This window comes from Notolepis coatsorum (assembly GCF_963971535.1).
Source record: "Notolepis coatsorum genome assembly, chromosome: 1".
Classification (NCBI taxonomy): domain Eukaryota; kingdom Metazoa; phylum Chordata; class Actinopteri; order Aulopiformes; family Paralepididae; genus Notolepis; species Notolepis coatsorum.
In genome coordinates, this window is record NC_140165.1 from 214,146,967 (window position 1) to 214,163,391 (window position 16,425).

At 43.0% G+C, this 16,425-nt stretch overlaps 1 protein-coding gene across 1 annotated transcript in view; it reads left to right on the forward strand.

Annotated features, from left to right (window-relative positions):
- The window catches only part of gramd1bb (GRAM domain containing 1Bb), a gene marked incomplete at both ends in the record, with an annotated part of 238,915 nt that overhangs the window by 202,541 nt on the left and 19,949 nt on the right, over positions 1-16,425 (forward strand). Inside the window, 10 exon segments of the mRNA XM_084319952.1 lie at positions 4,927-5,011; positions 5,965-6,068; positions 6,728-6,823; positions 8,632-8,634; positions 8,636-8,686; positions 8,688-8,714; positions 9,951-10,066; positions 11,273-11,417; positions 13,418-13,601; positions 14,464-14,607. Of these exon segments, the coding sequence (XP_084176078.1) occupies positions 4,927-5,011; positions 5,965-6,068; positions 6,728-6,823; positions 8,632-8,634; positions 8,636-8,686; positions 8,688-8,714; positions 9,951-10,066; positions 11,273-11,417; positions 13,418-13,601; positions 14,464-14,607 (955 nt within the window).

Sequence of the window (16,425 nt, forward strand, 5' to 3'; positions counted from 1 at the left end):
TATCCACCTGCGACGTATTTATACGTAAGGTGAATAATCTAGTGCCAACCTCAGTTCTGTCTCGTATTACTGCGCAAACCTGGGCATGTTGAGACATGTCTTAGCGGTGGCTTTGAACTAGACACTGGGGGTATGGCCGTTGGCGCCTAGGGGGTCGCTGTCCAATAGGAGAACGAATATTATGGTCTGGCCTGTACCTAGGTAAAGGGATATTCCCTGTATATGTACAAAGAATATACAAGGGATATCAGACGATATACAAATATTATACAATATATCTCAAGTAATAAATATATATATTCGGTTTAATCTGACCCTTTGTAACAGGTACCTTTTTTCGGTACTTTAGTCTCTTTAAAAAAAATCCAAACTTCAAATAATTTATTATCATATTTATATAATATTGCAGCGAGCATTGTCTGCATCTAGCTTTGTAAAGTGTCAAGTCAAATCCTAGGTAAGCGTGTATTGTCCGTGTGAACGTTGACGTGAACGTGCGGCACACTTCATAGGTTTCGTTTTGCGGTTACAATTTTAACTAAATTTAATTAAATAACATTTTTTTTAAAGTAAGTAATGTGGCACCGGTGGATCTCACGTGAATCGGTACTCTGTAGTACCGACGTGATTCGGTCGGTACCCTTAAAAGTACCGGATTCAGTACCCATCCCTAACCACTACCACCACCACTACTACTACTAATATTACTACTACATGTACTACTACTACTACTACCACCACCACTACTACTACTAATATTACTACTACATGTACTACTACTACTACTACCACCACCACTACTACTACTAATATTACTACTACATGTACTACTACTACTACTACCACCACCACTACTACTACTAATATTACTACTACATGTACTACTACTATGACCACTATCACTTCTACTACTACTACTACTACTACTACTACTACTACTACTACTACTACTACTACTACTACTACCACTATCACTTCTACTACTACTACTACTACTACTACTACTACTACTACTACCACTATCACTTCTACTACTACTACTACTACTACTACTACTACCACTACCACTATCACTTCTACTACTACTACTACTACTACTACTACTACTACTACTACTACTACTACTACTACTACTACCACTATCACTTCTACTACTACTACTACTACTACTACTAATATTACTACTACATGTACTACTACTACGACCACTATCACTTCTACTACTACTACTACTACTACTACCACTACCACTACTACTACTACCACCACTACTACTACTACCACCACCCATCATCATCACCACCACCCACATCTGAACAAACACACACCTCCACCCTCCTCATTGAACCAAAACCCCACCCAAGTACTGTACCAGTCTCTGCCATCGCTCAATGTTTGTCCAGCAGGTTAATGGTTAACCGGTCCCATAAACACAGTCTACATCCTCATCCCTCAGGCCAAGAGCCCCACTGGCTGTCTGTCAGAGATCCTGTTGTACTGTCACCTGAATAGTGTCTTCATTTACTGGAGTCGACGAGCTGCACGAATCAAAGGATTTGGAGTATTTTGAATGTGGTCGCTCGCCGGAGTATTTCAGACATACCAAAAAAAACTGTTATAGTTATTTTTTTCTTCTCAGCTCAATTCTCGTCATTCTAAAATTACATCAACAGGATCTGAAGGCATTCTTAGTAGGGCAACGGCAGTTTTAAGAGGAGCCTGCGAATGATTAGTGCTGATTTGAACAGAGGCTTGCGTCTGAAGATTATTTCACCAGTCATATCCACTTTCCTGCACCAGATTTTCTTTTTCTCCAGTCATTTGGCTGCTGGTTGAGGGGGGATTGAGAAACAGCACAGTACAGGAAAGGTGGAATTTGAGGCTGAATTCCAGGACACATATGTAGACTAGCCACTACAAGTGAGGCTGGATGGAATGCCAGTTTTGTGCCTTGATTGTCGTCTCTGAGATCCTCGTTATCCTACTCGCCTCCTGGACTGTCGATAGTTGGTTGTGAGTCAGGAATAGAGGCAGGACTTGTACACAAGTAGTTATTTAGTGCTGCCTAAAGGAGCTATAACCCCTGCTTCTCTCCAGCCTGCTGGGAGTAAGATCCAATATCAGGAGTACATTAATAACCTTATTAGAGAGAGGGGGGAGGGGGAGCCCAGAAGAGATTTGCAAGAGAGAGGGGCATTAAATATCTCCATAGAGCATATTGATCAGGTTGTTGTATAGTATTGCCTTCATGTTGATTTGGATTCTGGTGCAGTGGCTTCTCCATACAGCACCCGAATGAGCAGACAGGATGACAGATGTGTGTGGAGGTACGGTAGTAGTATATTGTTACAGCTACTCTGGCTTTAAGTCCAGGCATGCGACACAGCGTCATCTGGGTGAGGATCTACAGTCTTGTTTTTTTGGCGGAGTTAACTGAAGGTTGATCCTACATCTGTCCTCTATAACTCAGTCACCTTGTCATCAAGTGTGCTTTACTACCTCGCCACCAGTAGCAGCACTAGCAGCTAGCGCTCCCCCCTCTCTGTTTCTCTGGTATCTTTTTTCTTCTTTCCTTTTGTTTTGCTTTCTCTCTCTCTCTCTCTCTTGCATTTTCTCTTCTTTATTTCTCTCATTCTCTCTCTCTCTCTCCACTTTTTTCCTTCTTCCTCCGTACTGAGAAACGTACTCGGCTCACACGCTTCCCAGGAGGAGCAGGAAAAAAAGGAAAAGGCTACAGCCATCATAATAAAGGACTTGTGGGCCGGGGTTACTAGAGGGCAACGGCCGTAACGTGTCTCCCTGTGTGTGTGTGTGTGTGTGTGTGTGTGTGTGTGTGTGTGTGTGTGTGTGTGTGTGTGTGTGTGTGTGTGCGTGTGTGTGTGTGTGTGCGTGTGTGTGTGTGTGTGTGTGTGTGTGTGTGTGTGTGTGTGTGTGTGTGTGTGTGTGTGTGTGTGTGTGTGCGTGTGCGTGAAAGAGAGAGAGAGAGAGAGAGAGAGAGAGTCAGAAAGAGAGAGAGAGAGAGAGCGAGAAACGGATCATGTGGCTGGAGTCAGCTGGGTCCAGTGCAAAGGGAGCAGCACCCAAACCAGGGGCAGTTACTAGTTCTACCAGCAGATGACAACTCTCGTCTACTCTACAGTATCTCCAACTCTGGACTAACTGACTAAGGTCTCGAGTCTTTTCCCATTCTGAGGATCCTACCGCGGGGCTTCCTCCCATCAGAGATCTCTAGCCCTCCGTCCGTGTGCCGCAAGGAGTAGGCAGGACGAACATGGAGCTGGATGGGGACCATAGTATGTCGGAGTGGGAGGCCGTACTGGAGCTGGACGAGGCCTTGGCAGGGTGGCTCCTGCAGAGCCCGGCCAGGGGGGAGTGGGACTGGGAGTGGGGATGGGCCGCTTCGGACCTCCGGGACCCCGACTGGGACACGGAGGAGGTCCCTGCCGTAAGTCAGCAACCCGCAGCATAGCGGTATTATCGCCACAGGGAGTAGGACACAGGAGATAGGTGCTAACACGGTGTGTGGTTCTCTCGTTTAGCTGATCATGGTGGAAGAACTAAAGGCAGGTGAATTGAGCAGCACAGGCGTAGCCGTGTGATAGGTCATGTATGTCTTCGCCTGTGGTCGCCTCCCACAATTACGCTCTTGCAAACAACTGACTTTGCTATGAGTCAGAGCTATTTGAATTGGAGGGAGGCTTGTTGTGTGGAGACAGATCTACAGTTTCTGAACCCATGCTTATCAAACAGTATTTGTGTTAGTTATTTCTGGTGGTGGTGGTGGTGTTTAGAAAGGGTTTTAGTGGGATGTCATTGGTTTAGTTGTCTGCTGTTTAAAGAGGGTCTCGCTGGGTTCAAGAGGAAACTCCAGCATGGCACTCTCACTTATGACCCTCTTCTCTCATTGTAAAAGCAACGGCACGCTTTCTTGACAGCCGCTCCTTGTTATCCACCCCGTTTGATGTGAGCCAGAGATTCCGCTTAGAGTATTTCCTCCCTCAGACTGCTTTTGTTTTAAAGACCGTTGTAACATGTAGTGGATTTTAATGGAGACAAGCTGTTGTCGTCCGTGAGACTGAACCGGGAGGCTTTCTCTTTCGGCCCACAGGGGATGTCTTTCGTTACTTTCGTTTGCAGGCATGGTTTCCTGAAGCTTGCCTCTTCAAGGAAAGCATTTGGCACTGACACTTAGAGCCCTCAGCACCCCCCATCCCTCCCCCTCACCCACCCACCATTCACTTGGAAGCTCAGACCATTCTAACCTTCCTCTACAAATAAGCATGTCCTCCGAAACCCAAGCCTAAGATAAGATACAGTCGGATTCCTGGAAATGATCTAGAGGAGAGTGTGCTCAACACTGTGTCAACACAGGAATGTAATGTTCTTCACAAGACTGACATCAAGGCCAATTGTAGATAAACTGAATGGCTACACTGGGGTTTATTTGTATGGTTTGTCACTGAACAAAAGCCTCATTGTCTGTAACATATATCGCTAGCTTGAGAATGTGCTCACTATCACGGCAGCATGTCCTTTTGTATGATGTGTAATGGGTTGATGTTTTGGGGCCACTGTGCTTGACATCACTCTGGTGTCAAACAGCCTCTGTAAAAGATGGATGCCGTCTAAACTTACCGTACCTCTGCATGCCGTACGTACACTATATGTTCAGCACTTGTCAAAACCCCCCCACGGTTCTAGGTTCCAAAGCTAACCACAGTAGGAATGATTCAAGCTTAACCCAAAACTCATGTTTGAGAACTTGTGTGGAGGTTTTAACAAGGATGCATCGTGGTCTTCGAGGAGAGAAACAACGCAAGTGTGGTGAGTCCGTATTTATGAATGAGTGCGTGAGAGGGTGTGTGTGTGAGTGTCAGAGCGGAACTGAAGAATTTCATGGTGGTTACTCTCCCCCGTTCTCCCCAGGTGCTGAGCCCTACGTACAAGCAGCGCAATGAAGACTTCAGGAAGCTCTTCAAACAGCTCCCCGACACAGAGAGACTCATCGTCGGTGAGTGGACCGAGTGAAACCGCCGCGCCGAGTCTCAAATTTACCTTCACTGTAAAAAAGATTATTTCATTTGTATAAAATAGTAGTTAGTTAGTCCCAATTTAAATCATAGGTTGTCTCAACTTGTATTTTCAAGTAACCATTTTGTATTGTCTTCTTTTTTTTCAACTAAATTGGGGTTGAGTCAACTAAATAGGAGAGACTGAATATTATAATAATAATAATAATAATAATAATAATAATAATAATAATAATAATAATAATAATAATAATAATAATAATAATAATAATAATAATAATAATAATAATAATAATAATAATAATAATAATAATAATAATAATAATAATAATAATAATAATAATAATAATAATAATAATAATAATAATAATAATAATAATAATAATAATAATAATAATAATAATAATAATAATAATAATGATAATGATAATAATAATAATAAACTTTATTTGTATAGCACCTTTCATACAAGAAATGCAGCTCAAAGTGCTTCACAAAAATCTAATAAAAGACAGGCATAAGATGAGCAAAACAGACAAGGTCAAGGTAATACATAGAACACCAAACACCACAGTTCCCCACGTTAGGATCCAACATCCCAACAGGCCTCCCTGTGTACGGCTCGATCGTCACACATGAAACAGACAATTAAAGAACAAATACTAAAGAGGCACTTCGCCAAAAAACAATGCTGATTTATTTTGATGATGATCTCACACACATCCAAAAACAAAAACAGTTTTCACAGGGAACATTGGATCCTTGTGTTGTGTTTAATTACAGCTCCATGAAATTATGTAGATAACAAAAATAGCTAAACCTTGTCTTACCATTTCATTGAGCTGCAATTCACACAACACAAGGATGTTGCCGTTGCTGCAGTGTGGGATTGGTAGATGCTGTGTGTAACCCTGTATACCTTTTGTCCTGTCAGACTACTCCTGTGCCCTGCAACGGGACATCCTCTTACAGGGACGACTCTACCTCTCAGAGAACTGGATCTGTTTCTATAGCAACATCTTCCGTTGGGAAACGCTGGTACGCACACAAACACACAATATATATTCTGTAACTCTGGTACACACACACAATACACATTCTGTAACTCTGGTACACACAATATATATTCTGTAACTCTGGTACACACACAATACACATTCTGTAACTCTGGTACACACACAATACACATTCTGTAACTCTGGTACACACACAATACACATTCTGTAACTCTGGTACACACAATATATATTCTGTAACTCTGGTACACACACAATACACATTCTGTATCTCTGGTACACACAATATATATTCTGTAACTCTGGTACACACACAATACACATTCTGTAACTCTGGTACACACAATACACATTCTGTAACTCTGGTACACACAATATATATTCTGTAACTCTGGTACACACACAATACACATTCTGTAACTCTGGTACACACAATACACATTCTGTAACTCTGGTACACACAATATATATTCTGTAACTCTGGTACACACACAATACACATTCTGTAACTCTGGTACACACAATACACATTCTGTAACTCTGGTACACACAATATATATTCTGTAACTCTGGTACACACAATATATATTCTGTAACTCTGGTACACACAATATATATTCTGTAACTCTGGTACACACAATACATGTACATATTCTGTACCTCTGGTGTGTGTGTATATAGCTGACGGTGCGGCTGAAAGACATCTGCTCCATGACCAAGGAGAAGACGGCCCGCCTCATCCCCAATGCCATCCAGGTCTGCACAGACACTGACAAGGTAAGGGTCGTGCCCCTGAAACAGAGCGGCTGCATGTGAGAGGCATATGTTGGCACTAGAGCAGACACACCAAGCACTGAGTTTATGAATGTATTCGGGGGGGGGGGGGGGGGGGGGGAGGGGGGGGGCTATATGTTAATCTCACAGTCTATTTCTATGGAGTCTGTGTCCTGCCTGGCAAGAAAATACCCTTGACGCGGGTTGTATCCCAACCCCTCCGTGACCTGCATATGGAGCTCTGTGCCTTGTGTGGCCTGTGTGTGCAGGGGGGGCATAAACTAATCAGCAAACTAAATATTGGTCAAATAAACCAAACCCGACAGATGAATCGACTAAGAGGGGCCCTGATACCTTTCTATAATAACTGCTCCTCAAACAGCATGGTGGTTTCTGTCACAGTGGTGATTGTATCGTGGTCTGCTTTCTCAAACGTGGCTTTAGCTTAGACTTTGACTAAATCCCACCAACCCACCCCAAATGGGGCTCTCTAGAGTAGACGACAGAGTACAGCAACTTGCAATGGGCTTGGTCTACAAGATACACTACACGACCAAGGTACCCATGTACATGTCAAAATACTTCCCAAAGGTCAGTGAATACCACGATCACAACACCAGAGGGAGTTCCACAAATCATGTTAAACCCAGATTCGGCTCAAACACGGGACTAAACACGTTTCGCAATTATGCCACATCAATGTGGAACGCCCTACCCAAAGCTGTAAAGGAATGTGAATCACTACCCACTTTCAAAAACACTCTCAAAGAACACCTACGGGAGACTGCAATTCGAAACTGGCCCCTGTAAATGTCCTAACCAAACCCCCTCCAATGTACAGTAAATGACCAAGTATGGTTTTGTCAATATTCCAATGTACAGTTTTGCTTGTACAGTTGTACAGTGTCCCACACCCACCCACCCCTCCTACCCAACACCCCCCCACCCAACCACCTCCAATGTACAGTCCCCCCCCCCCCCCCCCCCCCCCCAACCCCACCCCACCTACCCAACCTCCTCCAATGTACAGTTTCTACGTCAAATGTATATACTCTCTTTTCTGGACTCTTTTTGTATCACAAACAGTACTGTATTTGCAAATCTGGTATGTCATAAAATGTATAAATGTAGCAGTACTGTCTATCTGTATGTCGTGTATGTCATATATGTTATGATGAATTGAAATGGGGGACCCTGATGTAAACAAGACGAAAGTCTTTCTCTGGTCTGCATCCCCTTAACAATTGTATGTATTGAGCTGTACTGTACTGTACCCATTCTGCAATCTGTTAATAAAGTTTTCAATCAATCAAAACTCTGTTGATGATATTGCTGTTCTACTGTGACTTGTTTACAAGATCCAGTAATAAGACACCAAAAAATCACCAAAATTGTGTTTTTATTGATATATTTATCATAAATTACCATATAGCAAAAAAAAATGCACATAGAAACCATTGTCTCTTGTGCAAAATAATGGTTGTTATGTTACAGGCAGAAATCCTGGAAGAAAGAGAACTACATTTTTGTCAGGAGAAAATGTGTTTCAGTTGATAGTATCACACTTCCCATTACCATGCAGGACCAATATGATAAAACATTGATTATATTATCTGATGTCATATTCCATACCTAAGCAGATATTGTGATATATATCAATATCAAAAAAAAGTATTTTGAATATTGTGATATAATTGTTTTTTCTCCATATCTCCCAGCCCTACAAAGACTACAATGAGGTTTAGTTAATAACCAGTGTTATTTCAGTATTGTTCCAGCTAGACTCACATGCATTTATTCCTTCTTCACAGCACCTTTTTCACCTCATTTGGAGCCAGGGACCGGACATACATGATGATGTTCAGATTTGTGGCAGAATGCGCTGCTGGACAAGGTGAGTTGGCAACCTGAGATCTTCCTGGCAGTAGCCTGCCCTTCTTCCCAGGGATGCACTGATATCATTGGCAGATAAATCGGTAATAGCCGATATGGGCTTTAAAAAGCACAATTTGTATCGGTACAATAAAGATTTTTACACAATTTTAGAATTGGCATGGAGTTAACAAAGGAATGACAAGACTTTTGAAGAATTTGTCTTTTAATGTATGTGGTTTGATCCCATTATTAGCTGCGACCAGCTGCTCTATAGCTCGCTCCGTTGGTTGTTTGGTTGGCTGGTCCACAACAGTGGCCCCTCTAGTGGCCACAGTTTTTCACCCTAGGAGGCTGACATTTGGCATGAAGGTTGTGTGTGTGTGTGTGTGTGTGTGTAGTGTGTGTGTGTGTGTGTGTGTGTGTGTGTGTGTGTGGTGTGTGTGTGAGTGTGTGTGTGTGTGTGAGTGTGTGTGTGTGTGTGTGTGTGTGTGTGTGTGTGTGTGTGTGTGTGTGTGTGTGTGTGTGTAGTGTGTGTGTGTGTGTGTGTGTGTGTGTGTGTGCTGTGAGTGTGTGAGTTGTGTGTGTGTGTGTGTGTGTGTGTGGTGTGTGTGTGTGTGTGTGTGTGTGTGTGTGTGTGTGTGTGTGTGTGTGTCGTGTGTGTGTGTGTGTGTGTGTGTGTGTGTTGTGTGTGTGTGTGTGTGTGTGTGTGTGTGTGTGAGTGTGTGTGTGTGTGTGTGTGTGTGTGAGTGTGTGTGTGTGTGTGTGTGTGTGTGTGTGTGTGTGTGTGTGTGTGTGTGTGTGTGTGTGTGTGTTGTGTGTGTGTGTGTGTGTGTGTGTGTGTGTGTGTGTGTTGTGTGTGTGTGTGTGTGTGTGTGTGGTGTGTGTGTGTGTGTGTGTGGTGTGTGTGTGTGCGCGCGCGTCGTGTGCGTGCGTGTATGCGGTTGCAGCTTCATTATCTGAAGAAAGGCATGTTTTCCAATCGATCTATATGCATATTGCGTAGGGAATATTGGATATGGGTATCGGCCTCAAAGAATATTGGTGCATCCCTTCTTCTTATAGAAAATATAATAAAGCTGACATGTTTTTGTACTTGCATTGGACTGTTCTACTCCATACTCACTTAGCTCATAGTTATTACATTAGGATGTTCTACAACAAAAGTAAATTAGCTCTAATGAGGGTTTTTGTTTCAAAACATATATTTAACTCTCTTTCCTTATGTGTGTTTTTTGTTTTTTTATCAATTGTGTAGCCCCTGTGCCCCAAGGAGCTGTGGCACTTTGTTCATCAGTGCTATGGCAACGAGCTGGGCTTGACCAGTGACGACGAGGACTATGTTCCCCCAGACGACGACTTCAACACCATGGGGTGCGTTTGGTTACCGTGTGGTTACAACTGTAAACACTCAATTACCGTGGTTACTGCTATAAACACTGTCCCGTCAATTACCCCGGTTGATTTAGAGGCCCTTGATCTGTAGTGGGGTCGTTATAAGAGCCTGTGTTCATCACAGAAGGGCATACACACAAACACACACATGTGCACGCTCCTACACACACACACACACACACACAAACACACAAAAAACGCATGCACACACACTTTTTTGGAATTTTACTTGATTATCTCTCTCCACAAGGAAGGTCACATTTTCCTCTTAGCGTCCATTAAAATTGTTTGTTTGCATTGTTAGCTGTGCTGAGTGAAACCAAGGGGTCACCAGTTGCCTCGGGCGAAGCCAGCAGTGGCCTTTGATTTCAATGAGGAATACTAGCCAGTCTAGTGAACCTGATAGACATAAGCGTCAAATAAGAAAAACATGTATCTGATGAAGAAATAGAACCCATTAGTAAGTCTTAAGGTATTTCTTAATCATCCCTCTCAGTGTGACCGCATTCTTCCAGGCTTCATACCTGGTAAAGGCTGATTTATTCTGGGGCGGTGCCACACTTTTGACAACAATGATAACAAAAAGAAATGTTGCTCGATATTTGTTGTGCACCTCCAGAATTGTGTTATATTTTGGACACTGTCATATATTGTCTTTTGTGTGATTGGATTAAATGCCAACCATGCCATGGATATACTTTGGTTTTAGCTGTAGCTAACATGTTTATACATGGAGGACAGATGAAAGGTTTTAGTTGTAGCTAACATGTTTATACATGGAGGACAGAGGAAAGGTTTTAGTTGTAGCTAACATGTTTTATACATAGAGGACAGAGGAAAGGTTTTAGTTGTAGCTAACATGTTTATACATGGAGGGCAGAGGACAGGTTTTAGTTGTAGCTTCATGTTTATACATGGAGGACAGAGGAACGGTTTTAGTTGTAGCTAACATGTTTATACATGGAGGACAGAGGAAATGTTTTACTTGTAGCGTATAGTCGGGAGCTTGGCAGTCTTTATCTCTATGTGAACTGAGGTTAGATTATAGATACAGAGACTACAGAAACCTTCGCCAAGCAACACCTTCTTTTCTGTCAAGAGGGCAATTGTCTAAGTGTCAAGCGCCTAGCATAAATCATCCTTAACTCTTGTGGACATTACATCCTGGTCCCATGGTGACTCCAGGTTCTGTGAAGAGATCCCCAATGAGGAGAACGAGATCATCAATAACGACAACTCCTCCAAGAGCAGCGCTGAGGCCAAGCCTGAGGGCAGCCCTCCCCCAGTCCATGCCCTTCCCAGCCCGGCCAGCAACCACACGCCCATCACAGTAAGTCTACTCACTGTAAGATAGATAGATAGATAGATAGATAGATAGATAGATAGATAGATAGATAGATAGATAGATAGATAGATAGATAGATAGATAGATAGATAGATAGATAGATAGATAGATAGATAGATAGATAGACAAAAACACAACAACAATTATTGACATGGTACAGACTACATGCTGAGTTGATTGATCATCACTGAGGTAACACATATTTTACACACACACTCAGACACGACATACACATCTTCCTCCCCACTCACCCCCCCCTCACAGTTGATCTCGCTAATGTACACACATTATACGTAGATCGCTTCCTTACAAATACTCACATATATGCATAATCTCACACTCACTCACTCAGACACACACACACTCTCACTAACACACACACACGCAGTTGGAAGCAGTCTGGAGTTCATGCGTCATTCTTCAACAGTCTGCTTTGGAAACAGTTTTAAAAGAACCCATTGTCGTGTGGCACCCTAAATCCCATCAACTTACCGAATCCCATAACACTTCAATAGATACGCAAAAACAATCGTATGTCTCCTACCGACAGTACCAAATGTTATTCACCCCCCCCCCCCCCCCCCCCCCCCTCTCTCTCTCTCTAAAATCACATTAAAAGTCACGGTGAAATTTGCACGGATCGGCTGTACTTCTAGGTATGAAGAGCTGACTGGCCCTCTTTCTCTTTCTTTCTCTCTCCAACCAAATCAAATCAAATCACATTGTGACACTTATGAGACAAGTAATCTGTCATCCATCACGCTCAGCATGAGCACTCTCACACTTCCCTAATTTAATTCCCTAAGAAGTTACTGAGGTCCATGCATTTTCCCTCTCCTCTCTCAGTTCAGCCAGTGACGGAGCCTTCGATATAATATTTGTCAATAGGTGAGATAGGACATCCTTCTCTTGCCAAATGTTTTTATTTTGTTTTGTTTTTTATAAATCTGAAAAGAAAATCGTGAATTGACTGATTGACCTCTGTCTCTTTGTGGGTTTTTTGTTCTGATTATTTAAAAAACAGAACACAAGCAAACAGCCACATATCCAAAATTACTATATATGTTGTTTATCAGAGTATCCAATGACCTACAGTATGTGGAGTCAGAAAAGCTATGCTATGTTTTCTCTCTCTCTCTCTCTCTCTCTCTCTCTCTCTCTCTCTCTCTCTCTCTCTCTCTCTCTCTCTCTCTCTCTCTCTCTCTCTCTCACAGTCTCCCCCTGTAGCTTTTTCTATCCTTTAGCCTCCAAAATCAAACTTTATTGTCACATACATATATATACATTACACATGTACAATGTCCTCTGCGACCCCCCCCCCCCCCCTTAACTGTGTGTTCTTCAATAAAAATAACTCAAACTATAAAACTATAAATAAAACTCAGTGAAAGAACTCTCAACAGTTCACCTCCTCCTCTCCCTCTCCTCTCCCCCTCTCCCTCTCCTCCTCTCCTTTCCTCTCCCTCTCCCCCTCCTATCCCTCTCCTCTCCCTCTCCTCCCCCTCTCCCTCTCCTCCTCTCCTTTCCTCTCCCTCTCCCCCTCCTATCCCTCTCCTCTCCCTCTCCTCCTCCTCTCCCTCTCCTCCTCCTCTCCTCATCCTCTCCCTATCCTCTCCCTCCTCCTCCTCCTCTCCCTCTCCCTCTCATCCTCCCCTTCTCTCCCTCTCCTCTTCCTCTCCCTCCTCCTCTCCTCCTCCTCTCCCTCTCCCTCTCCTCCTCCCCTTCTCTCCCTCTCCTCTTCCTCTCCCTCCTTCTCTCCCTCTCCTCCTCCTCTCCCTCCTCCTCTCCCTCTCCTCCTCCTCTCCCTATCCTCCTCCTCTACTCCTCATCTCCTCCTCTCCTCTCCTCCTCTCATTCTCCTTCTCCTCCTCCTCTCCCTCTCCTCTCCTACTCCCTCTCTTCCTCCTCTCCTCTCCCGCTCCTCCTCTCCTATCCTCCTCCTCCTCCTCCTCCTCCTCCTCCTCCTCCTCCTCCTCCTCTTCCAGTTTGACCTCCAGGCGGAGCAGTACACAGACTGCCTGCCGGACGGAGAGCTGCTGGCTCTGCCTCAGGGGGTGGAGGAGCAGTGCCCGCAGGCCGGGGCCCTCGTGCCCTCACCCTCGCTCGACTTCAACGACAACGAGGACATCCCCACAGAGCTGAGCGACTCCTCGGAGACGCACGACGAAGGTAGGAGCCACGTTTGGAATGGTCCATTCATTGCACCTCAAAATGGCTGCCGTATAATGTTTGATAATGTCTTCAATGAAATTGGGATTCACTAGAGAACCAGGCATCTTATGTATTGCGTCAATGGGCGGTTAAAGGTGCTGTAAAAGTGGTATTTTCTTTGTTAAAATAAGTGGTCTACATCTTAGAATAATAGCTCTACATTCTGACAACCATCACTGATTCTTTTGAGAATATTTTCTCAGTAACACGGGTCTCCCAGTCCCTCAGCTCTGCAGTAAACACAAAATACTGTGTTCTGTTCTGGTATCCCTTCCCACTTTATCCAATCAGGAGAAAGAACTCCACACTGTGAAAATGGTTTGACAGAAATAAGAAATAAAAACAAATATGTGCTTGAAACAAGCATTTGAAAAACGAAATCTGCCACCAAATTTGGCTTGGCAAGATTTCTTGAAATAATAAAAAAAATATCTAGGACTGGGAGACCCATGTTACTGACCAAACACTGTATATCACTATCAGTGATGGCTGTCGGAACACTATTTAACACAAGGTCAATATTCAAGATTACTTTATTTGTCCCTATAGGGGAATTAGTCTTGGAGATAAAAGGCTGCCAAGTAAAGATACATACAATTAGAGTGCAGGAACTGACATACAGTAAAGTGCACAGACAAGTCCCTAATTTCACACCCTCCTCATGTCCTGAGTTTAGGAGATTCACTGATAAAGGGGGTGAGTTTTCATACCTATTCAGGTATCTTTTCCTGTATTTAATTGGAAACCCTGTCGCGTCTACCTGATGGGATGTCCTTGGGACGTCCTCCTCATCTCTGTTGTCTCTCGGTGTGATCAGCAGGTGAGGTGCAGGCGTTCCACGAGGATCTGAACGGCAGACAGTACATCAACGAGATCTATAAGTTCAGTGTGGACAAGCTGTACGACATCCTCTTCACAGAGTCACAGTTCATGGGTGACTTCATGAACCAGCGCAGATTCTCAGGTTGGTGTTTCCTTTAAGATAACAGATTCTCAGGTTGGTATTCCCTTTAAGATAACAGATTCTCAGGTTGGTATTCCCTTTAGGATAACAGATTCTCAGGTTGGTATTCCCTTTAGGATAACAGATTCTCAGGTTGGTGTTTCCTTTAGGATAACAGATTCTCAGGTTGGTATTCCCTTTAAGATAACAGATTCTCAGGTTGGTGTTTCCTTTAGGATAACAGATTCTCAGGTTGGTATTCCCTTTAGGATAACAGATTCTCAGGTTGGTATTCCCTTTAGGATAACAGATTCTCAGGTTGGTATTCCCTTTAGGATAACAGATTCTCAGGTTGGTGTTTCCTTTAGGATAAAAGATTCTCAGGTTGGTATTCCCTTTAGAATAACAGATTATCAGGTTGGTATTCCCTTTAGGATAACAGATTCTCAGGTTGGTGTTTCCTTTAGGATAACAGATTCTCAGGTTGGTATTCCCTTTAGGATAACAGATTCTCAGGTTGGTATTCCCTTTAGGATAACAGATTCTCAGGTTGGTGTTTCCTTTAGGGATAACAGATTCTCAGGTTGGTATTCCCTTTAGGATAACAGATTCTCAGGTTGGTATTCCCTTTAGGATAACAGATTCTCAGGTTGGTGTTTCCTTTAGGATAACAGATTCTCAGGTTGGTATTCCCCTTCAGGATAACAGATTCGCAGGTTGGTATTCCCTTTAGGATAACAGTTCTTATCCAATTCGGCTCAACCATGGCGGATAGGTTGTCAAGTCAGACAAGCACTTGCGGTATTGAATTGTTTTCAAATAGGTTTTATCCATATTATAAAAAAAGGTTTATAAATGTTTTAACCATTGATGCATACAGTATACTGTAGTACTAAGGACCAAGATAGTGAGCAACAAAACCTCAGGCGACTGGCCACCGGTAAGATCTCTTTGCACCGGACACGTCTAAATTATCTCAACTTTGACCTCACTTGCCACTGACCTTACAAAGTGCTACCAGCTTTATGTGATGTCAACAAAGGCAACTTCCAAACTAGAATGGATCATGTTAAGAAGTGGTGGAGAAATTAACCATCTCTTTGTTTTGGAGTGTAACGCCACATAAAAGCTGGCCACGATCTTTGCAGGAATTTTGTTTTTTGTTTTGTATCTGCGTGATGACGATCTGCTTCATGTATTACATACCTTGTAATTTTATTTGGTTGTTTGTTTGGTGTGTGTTTTAATTATTTCCCTTACCTCTGTGTTATAATGTATGTATTGTCTGTATCTTTTCTATTTTATTTTATATATAAAAAAAAAAATCCCTTTTACCCTTCGAGAGGCCCCTCTGTCCTCTCGCCAGGTCGTCATTGTAAATCAGAATTAGTTCTTAATTGACCTGCCTGATTGAATAAAAGTTCAATAAATATCTGCGTCCAACCTCGTGGTGAGAAAAGAGCTGATTTCTTATCAAGTGAAAGCAACTTTAGTCTGCTTGGTATTCTCCTAAATATTCATAACTGGAGGCCGGGTTCACAGGTCAACGAGTTCTGTAGCGTAGGTGTTGATCTACTTTGTATGTTGTTGTTGTTGTTTTTTGCAGGGACAGTGCACATGAATCAACATTTCTATAAATGTGGCTGTATTAGCCAAACTGCTAAGTTTTCAGCACCATCTCTCTTGAGTGCCAATATAGTTTTTAGATGCAAAGCACCTCTCATCACTCACTCACTCACTCACTCACTCACTCACTCACTCACTCACTCACTCACTCACTCACTCACTCACTCACTCACTCACTCACTCACTCACAGTTAGCCACACTGCCAGTCCAAT